General features: G+C 35.4%; 1 protein-coding gene across 2 annotated transcripts in view; it reads right to left on the reverse strand.

Moving 5' to 3' along the window:
• Positions 1-20,115, reverse strand: part of LOC136040120 (2-oxoisovalerate dehydrogenase subunit alpha, mitochondrial-like) — a 49,033-nt gene that overhangs the window by 24,419 nt on the left and 4,499 nt on the right. For both annotated transcript variants that reach the window (XR_010620626.1, XM_065724217.1), the window contains exons 2-4: positions 18,330-18,506; positions 8,122-8,317; positions 3,360-3,521 (exon numbers count right to left, since the gene is read on the reverse strand). Coding sequence is in view for 1 of the 2 variants with exons in the window: in XM_065724217.1 (XP_065580289.1) it covers positions 3,360-3,521; positions 8,122-8,317; positions 18,330-18,506 (535 nt within the window). In the remaining variant the exon portion in view is untranslated. The remainder of the gene's footprint in view (positions 1-3,359; positions 3,522-8,121; positions 8,318-18,329; positions 18,507-20,115) is intronic.

Genomic DNA, 20,115 nt, shown 5'->3' on the forward strand with positions numbered 1-20,115 from the left:
AGCAGTGAAACAACAATAACACGATCACATTTAAGAAAGTTATTGTTCCTACTGAATTGCTAACGTTAATTGACTCGTTTTTAGGCAAGCGTGTTGATTAGGAAAAAAGGTTATACTACAACCCTTGTATATTAAATATATATTCTTGGAAAACTAAAGGTTCTATCACTATCTTAGCTCTCCATTTTAATTCGAATACTATCTAAGAGCTAATAAGTTAATTTAATATTAGTTGAACAACAATTTGAATTAAAATAGAATAGTTGTGGTCATCAGCCATGGCTAATTGTAGAAAAAGCCAAGACAGATAGTTCAATTGAGTGAGAAGCAAACCTGGCATTAATCCCCCCTCTTACTAGGATTGTATAAAAATGATGTTAGTTGATTTGTTAATAGAAATGTCTATCTATTATTCGTCCATGCGTCATTCCTACTGCAGTAGAATCAAGGTAGATAGTCATAGAGCTAAGATAGTGATAGAACCTGTAGTTTTCCAAGTGTTTGGTTAATTTGGCACCGGTAAACGGCGGGAGTAAGTGTGCCTCTCTTATTGGACCAATATTTGTTTTATCTTTTAGCAAGTCACGCCTGCCTAAAGTCTCAGGCAGGTTGACCAAGAATTTAAAATTAGCAGAGGACCATTCGATTACCTGGAATGAGAGGTAAACAAGGGAAGCCTAACCTACGGTCTTAGGCTGGTTGAACCAAGAATTTAGAACTGACACAGGACCGTTAATTTGCCAAGAATCAGAGGCAAACAAGCGTCTAAAGTCAAATTGGGGACATTCTGCAATGATTCTCATGCAAGGCAATTGATTCAATTTATAAACTTAGACATTTGCACTAACATAAAAGTTAATTTAATGTTAGCTGAACAACAAGTTGACTGAAATTGCAAGGAGAATAAGCGATTCAAATTAGGGGAATAAGCTGTCAAATTTTGACAGGTCAATCGAGAATAAAATTCTAGGTTCATAGTATAGACTTGTATTATATTTCCTGTTAGAAACGGGGCATTTCGTCTCTCAAAAGTTCGTGTTCAAAGAAATTTGAATCCCTTAATGACAAAAGTGGTAGCGTAGCATGTTGCATGTTGCATTTGTGTTTTGTTTTCTTCTATTTGATTGTAAGTTATCTTTTTTCTTCAGTGGCCATGACGTCAAGAAGAAAGTTTGACCGAGGCGGAACTGAAGACTCTGATGGGGACTGACAGCAGCTCCGAGGATTTAAACCACAATTCTTCAGGATCTGACTATATTCCCAGAAGTGAAGACGAAGCTGAGCCGCCTCAACTGGTACCAAAGAACTCTGAGCCAAAGCCCAAGGCTGTTCAGTCCGTTTCGAAGGACTCATCAGCAGCCAGTTTTAAAAATGCCTGAAACTAGTCCTTCGAGTGGTGAAGGTGCCAGCAATAAAGCCTTTGAGTCAGAAAGTAAGGAAGTAGATACAACTGGGCCACAAGAATCCAGAGAGGCAACCTCAGACGGGGAAGAAGGTCCTCTTCCAGACCAAGTGTCTGAATCTGCTTCAGAAAGTGAGGGAGGTCTTCCACTTAGAAAAAGCGTGCAAATAAAAGCAAGGAAAAAAAATCTCGAGAGCTTTAGGAAAAGAATATGAAAGAGAGCCGAGAACAGGAGGAGGAAAAACTAGGGCAAGAGAAGTGAGGCCAAACCCTTGTCTTTCAGGCAAATCAAGGTGTAAGTTTTAAAAACTTTCTTAGATGAACAAAGAAATAAGATCTTTGTGTCCTATTAGGAGCTTGACAATGCAATCAGACAGAAAGATTGGTTGTGTGCCCACTTACATTGTGAACCTGTTTCAGAGCACACTCTAAAAGCAGAAACAAGAAGAAAGAACACTGTTAGGTACTTTATGCCCCATGACAATGGAAACACGAAGAAAGTTTGTCTGAAATTCTTTTGTGCAACCGTTGATCTTGGGGAGTTTGCTGTCAGAAATGCAGCTAAGAACAATGATCTGGGATATTCTCAAAAACAGGATAAGAAATCAGACCCTCCCAATAAAATACCCAGAGATGTCTATAAGCATGCAAGAAAGTGGATAAAAGACATACCTGCAGTGAAATCTCATTACTGCTGTTCTTCTACACCCAAGGAGTATCTGCCTCGAAACTTCAAAAATAAGTCGAACCTGTTCTGGATGTACATCGAACACTGCAGAAAAATTAAAAAGCCCATCCTTTTGCGTGGAACCTTCATGAACATCCCCAAAGAGTTTGACTTCAGCTTCCGAAATCCGAGGAAGGATAAATGCGTGCTCTGTGAAATGGTGCTGTCTGCCCAGAATATGATAGAAAGTGATAAATTGGCTAACACGAACCACATAATAGAGAAGAAGGCAGCCAGGCGCTATGCGGAAGCTGCCCACCAATGTGTTGAAGCTGACCAATCTCATGTTGGTGCGTGCTTTGATCTAGAAAAAGCACTTAGCACACCACTCGGAGAAGAAATGTTGGTTGGATTCTCTCGAAAATATGCTTGCTACAATTTTACAGTTTACGAGAATGTGACTAAGAACGGATATTGCTTCTCCTGGGAGCAGAAGAACGAAAACCGAGGGGAAAACAAAATGTCAACTTGTCTTTCGCGGTGGATTAGAGAAGTTGATAGTAGAGGTACTGTCAAGACAGTAAGCCTGTCCTGTGACTGCTGCGATGGTCATAACAGAAACCGCCAAATGCTTGCAATGCTCTTTTCAACTCTTCAGCAGGGTAAAAGCATACAGATAATTGAGCTGAATTCCTTCTTTCGTTTCATTCGCTAAAATGGTTACAAAACTTAGGTCCTAAGTTCTATAATGGTTATTACGAATATTGGTTATAATAATTATTATGGCGGCTATTAACCACGACAAAACGGTTACAAAACTTAAGTTCTAAGTATTATAACGGTTATTATAGATATTGATTATTATGGCGGTTATTAACCGTCACAATGTGGTGGTTTGTTTACCTTGTGGCATTTGTGTACCCAACGGCGATGAAATGGTTACAAAACTTAAGTTCTAAGTATTATAACGGTTATTATAGATATTGATTATTATGGCGGTTATTAACCGTCACGAATTGGTGGTTTGTTTACCTTGTGGCATTTGTGCACCCAACGGCGATGAAATGGTTACAAAACTTAAGTTCTAAGTATTATAACGGTTATTATAGATATTGATTATTATGGCAGTTATTAACCGTCACAATGTGGTGGTTTGTTTACCTTGTGGCATTTGTGTACCCAACGGCGATGAAATGGTTACAAAACTTAAGTTCTAAGTATTATAACGGTTATTATAGATATTGATTATTATGGCGGTTATTAACCGTCACAATGTGGTGGTTTGTTTACCTTGTGGCATTTGTGTACCCAACGGCGATGAAATGGTTACAAAACTCAAACCCTTAGATCCATAACAAACAGGCATCTGCCGTCCTTTCCCAAGATCTTCACAATTTCCGTAGCACTGATTCATAAACTGGTCAAGCGAGAAACCACGCCATAACAGGGTGCCTAAAACAAAATAATTAAAGTAGGAAAGTGTATAAGCCAAACTGATTTATTTTTCTTGCAGATTGATAAAGAACTTAGTGGCTGAAGCTCACATTGATCTGAACCTAGAGGAGGGGAGGGGGTATGAAAATTGCGAAACAACAATATTGTCGTATTTAAAACTATGAAACAATTGAAGCATTTCCATGATTTTACCATTCTGATATTATTGAATTTACTATTTGCTAACTTGTGCTTGTAAAATGTTTTCTTTAACTCTATAGGTAACCTTTTTTACAGTAGTCTCTTTTTACCTGATCGTCGGATAAATTTTTGGAAATAAATCCAAAACCTTTCACTTGGATTATCAAATTGCCTATTTTCACGTCATTTGTCAGATAAAAACTCACCACAAAATTAAGGGTACCAGGTCATAGGTACAAGACTGAAGAATTAAGCAAAGAAAAAATGGGTTTAATTTCGACAAAGCAGTGAACAAAAATAAAACATAAGAAAAACAACACTTTTTTAGTTAAAGTGTAGTTTTTCTTATATTCTATTTTTTGTTCCCTGCTTTGTCGAAAATAACCCGTTTTTTTTCTTTGCTTAATTTTTCCTAAATGGAAAAGCAGCGTAGTCTAAGAAATTATTTAGGTACAAGACCAGGGCCGTTGGGAGTTTGAACTAGGCGCTAATGATAAAATTCATTATTTCTGCATAAGAAATCCGCACAGGCACTCAGCCTGTTTGATCCTCGATTCCTAGGAATTATTCCTCTGTAGCTCCTTCTCCCACGCAGTATCGACTATCCCGTTGGTGAAACTCCTTGTTTTTATGCTAAGTGTGAATGTTTTCAGTAAATAAGTTTTGGCAGAGATCCCTCCATGACAGAATGTTCAATCTTAATAGCTGGGAATTAATACGTCCCAGTTAGCCAGTCCATAAAATTTTTTCATTATTAAAAATAAAATCGAGTAGAACCAGTGTCACTAAAAAAAAATTATCAAAAAACTATTACTACAATTAACACCATGAGAAAACTATTTAAATTAAAATACGAAAAGTAGTAAATCAAAATATTCATTGTAATTTCTCTTCGTTTAGTTCGAGTTTGCATAGTTTTCGCTCATCGTGAACATTGTCTAAAAAACAATATTCCAAGTGAAATACAAGGTGATAAAACTTGCATAAACTGGATAACGCCTCATAGATGGGTTTTGTAGCCTACATTTAGAGGTGAGGGAGGGGGTTTAAATTAAGGGGCAAATAAAACATTTTTAAACGGCTAGTTTGATAGTCGTCAAATCCGAATTGAAAATGGGGCCTCTAAGAGACAAGATTTTTTCTATATATCAAGTTTCATTAAGATCAAATTCGTAAGATAAATATGCCTTAATTTTCACTGTTCTCAAGTCAATTTGTGCAGGTCCCTGACACACTTGCCAATTTTCATCGCCCTAGCTCGTCAAGAAGCACCAAACTCGCCAAAGCCCTAGAAATCCCTCCAACTCCCCCAAAGAGATCGGGTCAGGTCCGGTTATGTCAATGACGTATCTATAACTTTTATTTATTTTTCCCATCAAATTTCATCCCGATCACTCCACTCTAAGCGTTTTCCAAGATTTCTGGTTCCCAAGATTTCCGTTTCCCCCTCCACCCCCAACATCCCTGGATCTGATCTGAATTGAAAATAAAGTATCTGAAACATGACATCTTTCTATAAATCGAGTGTCATTAATATCCGATCATACAACCGTAAGATAAACATACCTCAATTTTCACGATTTTCCCTCCCTCCAGATGATCGAATCAAGGAAACGACCGTTATCAAGTCATTTTTTGCAGGTCTCTGAAACGCCTACCAGTTTTCAGCGTCCTAGCACGTCCAGAAGCACCAAGATCGCCAAAAAACTGGTACCCCCCCCCCCCTTCTTCAACTCCCCTAAAGAGAGCAGATCCAGTCCAGTTATGAAAATCACGTATCTAAGACTTGTGTTTATTCTTCCCACCAAGTTTCATCCCGATCTATCCTCTCTAAGCGTTTTCCCAGATTTCCGATTTCCCCCTCCAACTCCCCCTAATGTCACCAAATCCGGTTGGGATTTAAGATAAGCGCTGAGTCACAAGGTTCTTCTATGTATCAAATTTCATTAAGATCCAATCACCCGTTCATAATTTAAAAATAGCTCATTTTTTTCTAATTTTTCGAATTAACCGTCCCAACACCCCCCCCCCCAGATGATCGAATCAGGGAAGCGACTATTTCTATTTTAATCTAGTCTGGCCCCTGATATACCAGCCATTTTTCATCGTCCAAGCTTATCTGGAAGTGCCGGAACTAGCAAAACCGGGACCAAAAGACTGACCGACCGACCGACGGACAGACAGAAATTGCGATCACTATGTGGCACTTGACCGACGAGTAAGTGCCATAAAGAGTTAGAAAAGTTAATTAAATCATTAGTTCAGATAGAACCGTTGTGACATTCGTAATGTTGTGAGAAGAGAAGTTAACTAAAAAGGTCCATATACTTGATATTACTATCAACTTTCGCTGCCACATAGTGAAGATCCCGTTTCGTCGTATGTCCTACCAGTACGTGGTCGGGTCTTTCGAGGTTTTTTAAAGTTAATAAAGGAGTAAAGGAGGGAGGCGCCTTGTCACTTCGACTTTTTGGTCTTTTTATTAATGACATAGTCGAATGTTTAGCAATAAATGGGCTGCAACAATGAGATTAGGTAAACAAAACTTCTCAGTGCTGTTGTTTGCGGATGACACTGATCTAGTGTCAATTCGGCACATGATTTACAGAAGCTATTGGATTTAACAGATGATAATCTAAAGATGAAGTGCCTTTAGGTAAATGTTCAGAAATCAAAAATGGTTATAACAAGAGGAATGATAAATGTGAAAGTAAATTTTGGTTTAAGTAGAAGGAGATACAAGTTGTGGATAAAATTAAGTATCTCGGATATATTTTTCAAAGTTATGGAAGATGGAATTGACATATAAAGGAAACCTTAAACCAAAAAGAGCTGGAATGCTTACAATTTTCCGGAATAGTGTAATGGGAACAGAAAATTTGTCGCTGCATAAAAGGGTCTTTTTATCGAGAATAATGCCCGTTCTACATTACAGAGCAGAGAATTGGGGGTATGAGAAAGCAACTCAGCTAGAGGGTATTCAATTAGGTTACTTAAAGCAGTTTGTTTGGGCTACATAGAACAACTCATTCCCAGTTTCTAAATGGCAATCTAGGTATATGACCACTAAAAAATTACAGGCTAGACTCAATGATTAAATTTTGGTTGAGAGTCGTCCAGTTACTGAGTGACAGGTTGCTTACGGCAGCTTATGATGTTTACTCTCGCAGGGGGGAAGAAGATAATGACCACTAAAAATAAAAGGCATTTTAGACAAAACAGGGTTTTCCTTTGTTTCGAATGAAGGTAGAGGACCAATAGAAATAAATACAAATCGGGAGAATGAGATTAAAATAGAACTAGAGAATCAACGGATCCAAAAATGGAGTGAGGAGATAAAAAATCAGAAACATTTGAGTTTTAAAAGGATATTAAGGTGGTTTATGGGCAGAAGTTCTACCTTAAGCCGATTTACCAGCTAGATATTTGACGATGTGGATGCAGCTCATGGCTAACTGCTTCCCAATTAATGAAAGATTTAAAAGATATTCTAAAGACAGATATACTTGCCCACTCTGCAGAGTTAAAGATGATTATTTAGTGCATTGCTTGAGCTGGTGCCAGGGGCTCTCTATGATATGAGAAGGGATATTTGAACAAAAATGAGTTGATACTTCCAGGTGTCTTAAATAGTACGTTGCCGTTATTTATTTGTAGAATAGCAAGGTATCTGTAAATTTTATTAAATAAAAATATAAAAAAATCCCAGTGTAAAGTAAATGTAAAGTTTCATTTATGTATCTTTCCAAGAGTTAAGTGTTCTTTTCAATGACCGTGTTTTCAAGTATTAAATAATATTATTACGTTAATGTAGTTTCATTTACTGTTTTATGATAATTGCTGATCAAAGTTTATATTATTTGTGCCTTACGTTTATGTTATTTTACTTTGTTCATGGCCATATATTCGACTGTAAAATACACTTATCTATATATCTATCTATAAATGCCCAAAGGGCCTGTACGACGAAGGGCATAAAGAAAAGACCCGAAAAAATAAAATATTTTACTCCTCTTCCCCTGAAAAAAAAGTTCTTGAAAAATTGAACTAGATTACCAAGCTTTGAGACATTACGGGGTAGACTGCCAATGAGATCCATCGTCATTTCAAAGAGACTGACTGGATGTATAATAAAAATGTTGAGGCTTCAGGTACAAGTTGTCCTACGTCATACGATTGTTTCCAAAGCGGAAGATTAGCGATTGGCTAATATTTATCAACACGGGCAAATTTATTAACACGGGTACACTTTATTTCTGCTCCTTTTAAGCTTTAGTATCGCTCTTTACTTTTCTTGAAAAAGTCGTTTTATTGGAATTTTTTATTAATTTTAAAATTTGATGTTTTAGCTATTGAATGAAATAATTAATAACAGAATTAATTTTTACAATTAATTAGGGAGCTTTAATAATTTTACCTGCTTCTCGGTATTGTCCAAAGATCAAATCTTCTGAGCTTAAAGCAGCCGCACTTCCAATTTGAGTTCCTTCTTCCCCAAAGTTGGTCATATAAAATGAAATTCTCCCTTGCCTTTGGCTTTCGTACATAATTCTGTCCATTGAATTTAATTGTGTCATCACTTTGTACATTTTTACAACAGTCTCCTCTGAAAGCTATAAAAAATTTACAATCGTTAGAAGAAAAAATAAAATCTTAGCATAGGCCTACACATCTACAGTTCTTAAAAATTTGCTAAAATATAAGTTTATATAGGTCATTCTGGCCACATAAGTTTCAGGCATCATCAGGTTAGACAAGGACTTAAAGTCACACAATACACTCTATAGTTATTTAGTTTCCTAATGTATCAGTTTCACAGTTTTATTTTCCGGCCTTATCAGGCTAAATGAGACCTGAAAATCATACCGCACACATCTATAGTTCTTTAAAGTTTCCTAATGTATCAGTTTCAGCTTCTTTTTTTTGGCCTTATCAGTTTCAAGCCTTATCAGACTAATAAGAGCTTAAAATCATACCACACACATCTATAGTTCTTTAAAGTTTCCTAAAGTATCATTTTCAAAGCTTTTTTTGGCCTTATCAGTTTCAGGCCTTATCAGACTAATAAGAGCTTAAAATCTAAGCATACACATTTATAGTTCTTTAAAGTTTCCTAACGTATCAGCTCCACAGCTTTTTTCGGCCTTATCAGACTAATAAGAACTTAAAATCACACCCCACACATCTATTAAGTTTCCTAAAGTATCATTTTCACAGCTTATTTTCGGCCTTGTCAGTTTCAGGCCTTATCAGGCTAATAAGAGCTTAAAATCTAAGCATAAACATCTATAGTTCTTTAAAGTTTCCTAACGTATCATTTCCACAGCTTTTTTTCGGCCTTATCAGTTTCAGGCCTTATTAGACTAATAAGAGCTTAAAATCTAAGCGTACACGTCTATAGTTCTTTAAAGTTTCCTAAAGTATCAGTTTCACAGCTTTTTTATTGGCCTTATTAGTTTCAGGCCTTATTCTGAGTTCTTTATTTAACATTAAAATCCATAAACAAAAATTATAAAATTACTTCAAGACAATCTCCCCCATAAGGCTCCATGGCTGGGAAAGAACAGGGGAGAAAAAAATACCAACAACAAAAAAATATAAACAAAAACCAAAAAACAAAATTGAATAATCTCCAAAAAATGACAAGCTAGGCAGGGGGTAGCACATGATTTCACCAACTCAATTAAATATCCAACTCAATCCAGAGACATCAAATCCAAGGGAAACCGGAATAAAAAATAAAGAGACAAAAAAATAAAAAAACAAAAACAAAAAACAACAAACAAACAAAATTAATTACTAGCTAGAAAATCTCTAACATAATTTTTGAACATACCAAACGAGTGGCAGTTTCGTACGAACTCTGGGAGCGTGTTCCAGATCCTGTTGCAAGCTGTCAGAGGGTTGAAGTCAGACCTCACTGACGGTGTGTGAAGAACCGGTAAATTGTTGGAAGTGCGGAGATGTTAAGTCGATTGATCAGAAACAAAAGATATATTATTACATAGGACAGCAGGAAGATGGCCGTGCAACTGTAAAAAAACGAAAGAAGAACAAGAAAGAAAATAGAGAGATTTCAAATCAAGCAAGGGTTTAAGTGAAAAACGGTTAGTTTCCTGAATAAGAGTCCTTGCTTTATCATAATGTTTTGAAAGTGGCTTCAGAGACGAGGGAAAAGTTGACATCCAAATAACAGAACAATATGAAACATAAGACTGAACTAGGCTGCAGAACAAGAGTCTAAGAATCGACCATGGAAATATATATTTGAGCTTTCTAAGGATTCCGAGACTCCTGGAGACTTTCATTTTAATCAGGTAAATATGATGCATGAACGAAAGATTTTCGTCAAGCAAGACGGCTAGGAATCGAACGTAACGATCCTTAGGTCTACTTAGAGAACCTCTTGATACATTTATTTCATTTAAATCAGGGCAAGCCTTTGAGACTCTGGAGAAAATGAGAAAACATGACTTTTCGACATTTAAGGCAAGATAATTTACATCAAACCACTGGATAACTCTTTCAAAAAGGGCTATCATCCTTGAACGAACATCAGACTCAGTTCTATCAGCTGTGGAAAGAGTACTGTCATCAGCAAAAGCAATAAGTGTATCCGGTAAGGACAAACTCATGTCACAGCTAGTGACGGATACTGGTTGACAAAGACGACTGCAAATAGTAGGTTTTAAATTTTTAACCACATTAATAAGGTAATTGACGTAGATTAAAAAGAGTATCGGCCCAATGACAGATCCTTGTGGAACACCAGACTCTATTCCAGAAGGATTAGAAAAGTCCGGATGAACCGAGATGACTCGACCAGATAAATATGATAGAAACCATGAATAAGCATTCCCTCTTATACCAATATGGGACATTTTCAGAAGAAGAATCTTGTGTGTTAATGAGTCAAACGCTTTTCGAACATCAAGAAAAAGAGCAGCAGGTATCAAACCAGAGTCAAGAGCTGAATTTAAATAATTCAAGAGAGTTGCACATGCATGCTCAGTTGAATGTTTCGCCCTAAAACCAAACTGAAAATCATGAAAAAAGTGTTTAGAATTAAGAAAGTCAAGAAGTCGAGAAAGCATAGCTTTTTCAAAAAATTTACTAAACACTGATAAAAGAGATATGGGACGATAATTTGCAAGATCATTCCTTGATCCACCTTTAAAAAGGATGATAACACGAGCACGCTTTAGAGCACTTGGGAAGACACCATTTTCAAAAGAAAGATTGACAAGTCTCGTGAGGGCACACAAAATGACAGGAAGAATGAACTTGACAACCTTAGTCGGAATACGGTCTGGGCCAGAGGATGAAGAACCCCTCAAACAATTGACAATTCTGGCTATTTCAGATTCAGAGACAGGTTCCAATGCCATTGATTAAGGACAAGGTGGTCCTAGATAAGACCTAAAATCAGGTAGAGAAGAAGAAGGACTTACAGAAGAGGCTGTAGTTTTGCCGATATTACCAAAATAGGAAGTAAACGCATCTTGAACTTTTAGCTCACCCTCTACATTTTTCCCGTCAATCACAACACTTGAAGGGACAGAAGGAGGCAGAAAAGATGGCCCGATAATAGAATTGATTACTTGCCATGTCTTCCTAATGTCTTTACCGCACGCAGAGAATTTTCTATGATAAAATAACGATTTAGCCCTTCGGCAAAGCGAATTGTAAACTCTTCTATAAGCTTTGAAAAGTTGAAGCCGAGAATCACGCGAAAATGGCTTAGAGCATCTATAAGCCTTCCAAAGATAATTTTTCTTCCTCCAACTTTTAAAGAGTCCAGGGGTCATCCAAGGATTCAAAGGGGTTGTTCTTTTCGATGCTGGATTCGACTGGAGTGCATTACATGTATCAAAGATAACTTCTTTCAAAGAATCATAAAACGAATTAAACAAAGAATCTATGTCAGATCCATTTTCAGAAATACTCCACGAACGACCTGCCAACCGTGACCTAAGAATATGCAAGCCCTGATCATTAAATTTTAAAGAGGAAAAACCAGCTTCTTGGCTCCTCCTTGGCAACGAATCGGAAAAATCATACATGGAAAAAACAGGAAAATGGTCTGAGATATCACTCATCAATATAGAATTTCGCACCAAGGTCAAAGATGAAAAAATATTATCAAGCAAAGAAGCGGTAGTGTTAGTTATATGAGTTGGAATGCATGCAGAAGGCGGTGTTCCACAAGCGAGCATTGTCGAAAGAAAATCCAAGGACGAGGATGACCTCCGGTCAAACAAATTAAGGTTGAACTAGCCCATAATTACAAGTTCACATGAATGAAGTTGGATTATTTCAAAGACCTCATCAAGAATCTGAAGGAAAGAGGGAACAGACCCACTAGGAGACCGGTATATATTACCAACAATCAAAGCTTTAGCTTGGGTTTTAATCTCAATAAATATGGATTCAAAAATTCCTTCTTCATTTCTTGACAGGTCATGTCTAACAGAGTACGGAAGACATTCCGAAACATAAACAGCAAGGCCACCTTTAGCCATCCTACTTCGATTCAAATATTCCATCTTTTACCCAGGGAGATGCAATAGAGATTCGTTTTTTGAATCAAGGAAAGTCTTACAAAGACCAATGAAGTCAGGGTGGCCACTACGCACTATTTTTTTCAACTCATTAAACGAAGAGCAAAGACCCTGAACATTAAGCTGAAGTATAGAGAATATACCATCTCGTTTGGATACTCGATCTAAATCAGATACGTATTTACTACTAACTGAAAAATGGGGATTTGATGGTGATTTGTTAGACTGACCTACTGAATTATTTATCAAACTAAGAACATCAATTGGGTTATTTTGAAGATGAAATAGTCGCTCACCCAAGGAGGAGATGTCACCCAAACTAGAGTCAGACAAATTTAAAAAAAAAGACTATGATCATGCGCCACCCACCACCCAGCTTGGCATCTTCATAACAATGGCATGTGGACAGCAACTAGGCAAACAGAACGATGAACTCATTTTTTGTGAAAAAAGAAACTGAAACAGAAAAAATAAAGGCCAAAAACAGAAAACTTGAATAAGAAAAAAAAACTAGAAAGACTAATGAGAGCTTAAAATCTAAGCATAAACATCTATAGTTCTTTAAAGTTTCCTAAAGTATCAGTTTCAGTGGTTTTTTTTCGGCCTTATCAGTTTCAGGCCTTATCAGACTACTAAGAGCTTAAAATCTAAGCATACACATCTATAGTTCTTTAAAGTTTCCTAAAGTATCATTTTCACAGCTTTTTTTCATCCTTATCAGTTTCAGGCCTAATCAGACTAATAAGAGCTTAAAATCTAAGCGTACACGTCTATAGTTCTTTATAGTTTCCTAAAGTATCAGTTTCACAGCTTTTTTATCTGTCTTATTAGTTTCAGGCCTTATCAGACTAATAAGAGCTTAAAAACTAAGCATACATATCTATAGTTCTTTAAGATTTCCTAAAGTAGCAGTTTCACAGGGTTTTTTTTTGTTTCAGGCATTGTCAGGTTAGATACGAACTTAAAATGTTACCATACGCATCTATAGTTCTTTAAGATTTCCCAAAGTATCAGTTTCCCAATTTCTTTAGATCCAAAAAAGATCTAAGAATCGAGAAGAAAATTATTTTTCGTAAACTTATGTCACACAAATAGTCTGTTTTTCAAATTTTTTTCCTTTTTTTGCAGATTCCCTTTAACCCCACCTTCCTTAAAAAGTGGGTGTACACAGCCTTGTATAAATTGTCATACTTATGAGTGTAGGGGAAAGTCTAGAAAACACTTGTCATTGGAAAGCCGATAATATGCTGAAGCTTCGATCCAGAGACCAAGATCATGACTAGGAAGCTCTTCCACAGCATCTATAGACTCTGTAGACTTTGTAACCTATAGACTATAATCTACAGACTCTATAGACTATAATCTATAGACTGTATAGACAGCATCTATATAGACTTTGTTATTCAAGACAAACAAGTAAAAAAAAAAAACGACGAACAAAAATATAAAACGAATAATAGGAAACAAGGAAAATAAAAGAAAAAAAGGGAAAAAATTGAGGGCATTGGAAAACGAAGCATAATTCCTGACTGTGAAGGAATATGCAAGCAGAGCCTAGCACTGAAAACACACAAAGAACAACAAAGAAAGTGTACTAAATAGAAACTGTAGCCAGACTGAGCAAAATGAACTTTTGTATGTTCCTGTACTGTCAAAATCTCCTTTGCTTTTAAATATTTTTTTTTCCGTTTATTAACTTGTTTTCCATTTATATTACCATACCCAGCCTCCTTATTTTGTGGTATTATAGAGAATATATTCTCTGCTTATTAACTTGCTGTAGATACAATGAATAGACAATGTTTTACTTACCAATTTATAAAAGGTTACATTTTTTTTAAACAAAGCTCTAGATAGCACGCACTGTTCAAACATGAAAGATTTTGGACTAATTTTAACCTAGTTTTAGACAAACTCTTTTATTATTATGATTATTATCTCTTACTTAAAATGTTACAGACTGCCTGGCCAACAGACACCAAAATTTGTCTAAAGAGCTCAAACTCTACAGAGTATGCAGATATACTCTCATGTCTTTGAACCTGTTCACTTATTGGTAAGTTACTTTTCTTCTGAAAATTGAAAACGTGTAGATAGACTATTTGGCTTTATGGAAATGGATGGCTTAAAATCGAATTTGTCTCTTGTAACAGCATAATGGGAGCATAATGCATCAGCAAACCCTTGCATGGAAAATATTTTCCCCAAAAAACACTTCCCACCCAGATTTCATCACACCCAGAACCCGTTTCTATCTTGTACCATTCGATACTTTACCTCCAGATATGAAAAAACTTTGCCCCTTCATTGCTAAAAAAAAAATAACAAAACATCTCGTTAGTTTTCCTTTTTTAATCATTTGGGTTTTTTTTCCCTTCTTTCATTTATTTTTTTTTATCAAGTTTAACTAGTTTTTAACTTTTAAACTTACTTTGTCGTTTCTGAGTTTAAAATTTTAACTAAATAATGTTTTTTTTTCATTCTGATATTTATTGTTTTGGCATTCTCTGCCAGTTTTTAGTTTTTTGTGTTTGTTGTCATGTTATTGTTTTGACTCCGAATTTCAGATTCGACCCTTAGGGACTTGCATTATTAATTTTTGGGCAATACATATTTTTTATCTTACCTACTATCTATTGTGCCGTTGCTTTACTTCAAGATATGAAAATTAGCCATTGTCCCTTATATTACAGAATTAAGTAAAAACATTCAACTAAGCTTCTGCCTATAATTTATATTTGTTCGCTTTTCTCCTGCTTTTTATACCGTTAATAACCCTTTTGAATATACTAGTCTATTTTTTATTTTCTTTGACATGTTATGGCATGCATATATATATAAATTCTTTTTTTATTAATTTGTTTTTTTTTACCGTTTTTATAAAATGATGGTACGTTCTATTACGAAAATTTTTTTTTAAACCTTTTTTTTAATTTCTTTGTTGTTTTTGTTCCGGAATGCAAATTCAGCCCAGCCTGATTTTTTAAACAAGTTTTTAACTTTTTCTATTTTTTAAAACAAATCTTAAAGAAGTCTTATCAGGCTCCATAATTTTACCAAAAACAGCAAAAGACACCCAAAATACGTGTGATATACTGCTTCACAATACGTGTGATATACCAAATACTGCTTCACAAAAGAGACTTAGATTACCTGCACAAGTAAAAGGGATTTCTTTTTTTGAAAATAACAGAAAACGCGAAGCTTTACCAACTTACGGGGTTCATACATTAGGGGTTTTTAGTTACTTTATGGATATATGGTACACCACAGAATCACTAATAATTTACAGCATAATAGTTTTTAGGCGTGAATATAAAATGAGTCAGAGGTAATAAGGTTGAGACTGTCTGTGCAGGATTTCGACTCTTGTTGATAAAAGGGCGTCAGCAAGTGCTGAAAACCATGTTGTAACCAATATGGTCCCATGATTACACAGAGCCTCCAATTATATTGGAGATCCCACGAACTTCTTGTTATCCGGTTCAAAGCCAGCTTAAGGACTCCAGTGTAGACTTGGGTAGATATGTTGGTCCCCGTCCTGTACTGGTATCCGAGACTATTGCTTTTCCCGAGGCCAAAATAATTTAATGATTCAAAAAGTATGAAAATTGGAACTTGGAATGTTACAACGTTAAAAATTATCGTATTGACATTTGGACTGACAAATTCAGACGATTTGAACTAAGCTTATTAGGAGTTCCAGAAACTCATATCCTAGGAGTGGGAAACATGAAATTAGGTGATATAAAATCTATTTACTCAGCCAGGAAAAATGTGGTACGTAGACAGGGAGCAGGGCTCATGATGAATAAGGAAGCTGCAAGGTATCACTAATAGAAAACTAATTGCTCATTTTAGGACTAGATAGTACAGGGTATTAATTACAGTAGTATATGCCCCTGTAGGACTAACTGATAGAGATACTAGTGACTCAGATGAATTTTACTTACTGTTACAGGAGCAAATAGACAGGGTTCCAGGTAGAAACATGGTGTTTTTATTATGAGATTTCAATGCCCAGGTCCGAAGAAATAAGGACATGTAGTATCCATGCTCAGGTAAATTTAGTGTAGAAAAGAAACCTGTAATGGCTACAGTAACTAACCCTCGGGAAGTTATGACGTTGATAGACTCCTTAATGAAAATTCAAGAGAAACTTTCCAGGAACACTTGAATACTAAACTGGACAGTTTAAAATTTGACCATGTGGAAGAAGGATGGAATTATGTTAGGAAAAGAGTTCGTGAAGCTTCTGATGGTGTCTTAGGGGAGAAAGTTAGGAGCATGTCAAGGAATATTAGTGAAAAAGCTTCATGTTTAATAGACAGGAAAAGGGGCCTGTACAAGAATTATCGGAGTGATAGATCATACGAAAACAACAGGAACGTAAAAAAGGTAGAAAAAGCATTAAATGTGAACTAAGGATAGTGCAGGCCATGGATAAAATTGCCAAGGATCTGGAAGATGCAGCTAGATGGCATAATATTAAGAAATTGTGGCATCTTAATACATTGAGAAAGAGTAGTCAATCCAGACCTGTCCCGGTTAAAGATGGGAGCGGGCCCACAATTAGTGATAGGGAAGTAGTTAAAGAGAGATGGGAAGAACATTTTGAGTTTGTGCTAAAAAAAAGAGATGTAGGAAAAGAAACAGAGGAAAATGAATAAGTGTGTGATACCTTGGGCATAAAGAAAGATTTATTTTGCGAGGAAGAATTAGCGACAGTATTAAAAATAATAAGGTTCCAGGCGCTGATACAGTGGCAAATAAGTTTCTTAAATATGGTGGCTCTGAGGTTAGCAATACGTTCCAGAATACTGTGAACATGATTCTTGAAAAGTGAAAATATTAGCAATTTTACGAAAACATTAATTGAATAAATGTTTAAGAAAGGTGATAAGTGTGTGTGGTAATTATCGAGACATTAGTCTGGTCTCTGTAGGTACCAAATTACTTAGTAACATGATACTTTTTAGACTGAAAGATGCTGTAGACAACGTTATAAGAGAAGAACAGTGCGGTTTTATGAAATGTAGGGGATGTGTCGACCAAATTTTTACTCTTAGGCTAATAATTGAGAAGTGCCTGAATTATCAAACATATTCGGTCATCAGTTTTATAGATTATGAGCAAATATTCGAATCTGTTGATAGAAGAGCTTTGGCAAAGATCTTAACCTTGTATGGTATAGCAGACAAATACACTAAAGTGATTAGTACTAAGAACGAGAATAAAACTGCTGCGGTCAAGGAAGGAAATAAGGTTAGTAGCTGGTTTCGTATTGAATCAGGGGTTAAGCAGAGTTGTGTTCTATCCCCCTTTATATGGATCATTTTGATAAATTTTATTTTAAGCAGAACAGGAAAGAAAATCAGAGACCGCGGAATCAAATGGGGAGGAAAAATCTCCTGGACTTAGATGATGCTGATAATTTTAGCATCCAAGATGATTGTATGAGCAGAATGAATAGACTTTTAGAGGTTTTGTGAGTTCACGGAGCTAGAATAGGTCTAGAATTGCCTTCTTTTATACACAATTTTTCGAAAATTTATTTTTCTTAAATGATTACTCTGACTTGGAAGGAGTATTTAGACTCATATAGTTAGTTTTAAGTATATACTTATATGAACGTTTATTTAAGTTTTAAAGAGTTTGGTCTTTACAATTTAATGTTTTGGGATGAACAGAGGAGGTGATATGATAACCCTTCCTGTATAAGTGTCCATCATTGTCCTGCTATACTTTGAACATAGGGTTTAAATTTTAGTTAAAATTTCTACCATTTTCCTTTAACTTGATACTTTTGACAACTTTTTTTAGTTGCACAAATATGCTTTATTTGAAATGTAGATGAATAAACAATTATTCTTTTATAACACAACATAAAATAGAACATTATATTTTTTCCACTTGCCCTCATAAACAGTAGGGGAAAGACATGGAGCAACTCCCATCCCCCACCCCCAGGACTAATGTTTAAAAAAATATGATTGTCATGCGTTTTATACAAAGATTTCACTGTAAAATAGTTCATTATCTAAAAAGAAAAAACAAACCTCACCTGTGGATCCTGTGTTTGATCAATTATTTGGCCTCTTGAGTTCATAACTCTGTAAACAGGAATTCCATTATAAATATCAGGCTGTACAAACTCCAATTTTTCAGTCCATTGTGATCTTGACCCAGGAAACTGTGGTTGATCTTTGCCCAAATTATCATATGTGGAAATTGAATTTGTCTACAAAAAACAACAGCTTATATTTTTGGCTCCTTTCAATAGAATCCTTTATGTTAGTTTAACAAAGGGTATTGGACAGAAACATAAATCAAATTTTTTTTCATTGCTTGAGCTATGAACAAGAGCCAATAGGGGGGTGAATCTCCCTGCACCCCCCCCCCCAAAAAAAAAGACAGCTACATATCCTTTCCAAGAGTTTTCATGAAATCAAAATGAAAGGATATAAATTAAGTTGAGAAAATATAGATCTAAAATGCATCTTTTTTACTAGACCAATTTCCATGCAAGTTGAAGCTGAACCTCCTCCTAAAAAACACAATCTGTTTGTACTTATTTGGATCACAAGAAACTTATTTGGATACCTGATGCACATATGTGGAATTGACATATGCTGACCATTTATGTGCCAGGAAAGAGTAATTTACATCCATAAGAAAAGTTCAGCAACTATGAACCTTAATTTTTACAAAAATTAATACAAAATAATTAGTAGACATAACTGATATGTAGGCCTAGATAGGTGCAATGCATGCACACATATCTAAATTACTTTATGGATATACAGTAGACCAAAGAATTACTGATAATTTGAGTGTATTACATTCAGATATTAGTAATTATTTTTCAAGTGAGGGGTATCAGAGAGGGGAAAACAAGCATGAAGTGTATTTTCAGTTGTAGTTTTTTCCTGGGCAGGGCTTACACTTATCTTAGGGGAATATACCTCCACCTTTGGCAGGTATGCATAAGTTATAATCCCTTTATGACAAAATGAAGTAACTTCATTATAAGAGATTGGTTCAATAGCAAGCATTTAAAATAAGATACATCTGTGAGATGATAAGTTCTGTATGGTGTGGAGTTGTGTGATAGAAGACTTGAGTGAGCAAAAACTATAGAGGCAAGATGCTATAAAAGGGGCATGTTGAAGAAAACAGTATAGCTTTTAGCTTCAGACAAGTGTGAATTAAAATATTATAAGCCAAACAAATTTGACATTAGAGAACAGTTCAGCACATTTCCAAAATTAAAAAATTACAATTTCCAAAATTAAAAAATTACAATGGTAAATTAAAAAGTTTCATTCCAATTCACACTTAAATAATAAAAAAATAAGATCCTTGTTTCTTTTTTTTTTACATAGATTCAATAAATTTTGATTCAAGCAATATTTGATTCCAGTTTGATGATTATAATTGAAGAACAAAAGTTTTTTTTTTCTGATGGAAGCAAAGTCCTTTGCAGTTTATAGAATATATATTTGCCAACCTGTCACAAATAAACTGACTTGTAATGTTTCCCTGAATTTGTAGAATACTGAAAAACTAGAACTTAACTGAAAACTGATCTCACTCATAGTTTTGAGAGAATTAATTTGTACACTAAAATTTACTGATTTAATGGCCCATGAAAGACTATTAAAAATTAATAGTCTTAATAATTATTACTCTTTATAAATTAGTCTTTAGTTTTCTGCAGGGTACTTATTTTCTACTCCTAATTGAGTTTTTAAACCAATAAAAAACGAAAGTGAGCAAAAGAGTGAAGATCTGATAATTCCAAGCTCAAACTTGAGGTCTTATTTTACAAGCTGGAAAATGAAGTTCAG

Source organism: Artemia franciscana, chromosome 20 (assembly GCF_032884065.1).
Source record: "Artemia franciscana chromosome 20, ASM3288406v1, whole genome shotgun sequence".
Taxonomy (NCBI): Eukaryota; Metazoa; Arthropoda; class Branchiopoda; order Anostraca; family Artemiidae; genus Artemia; species Artemia franciscana.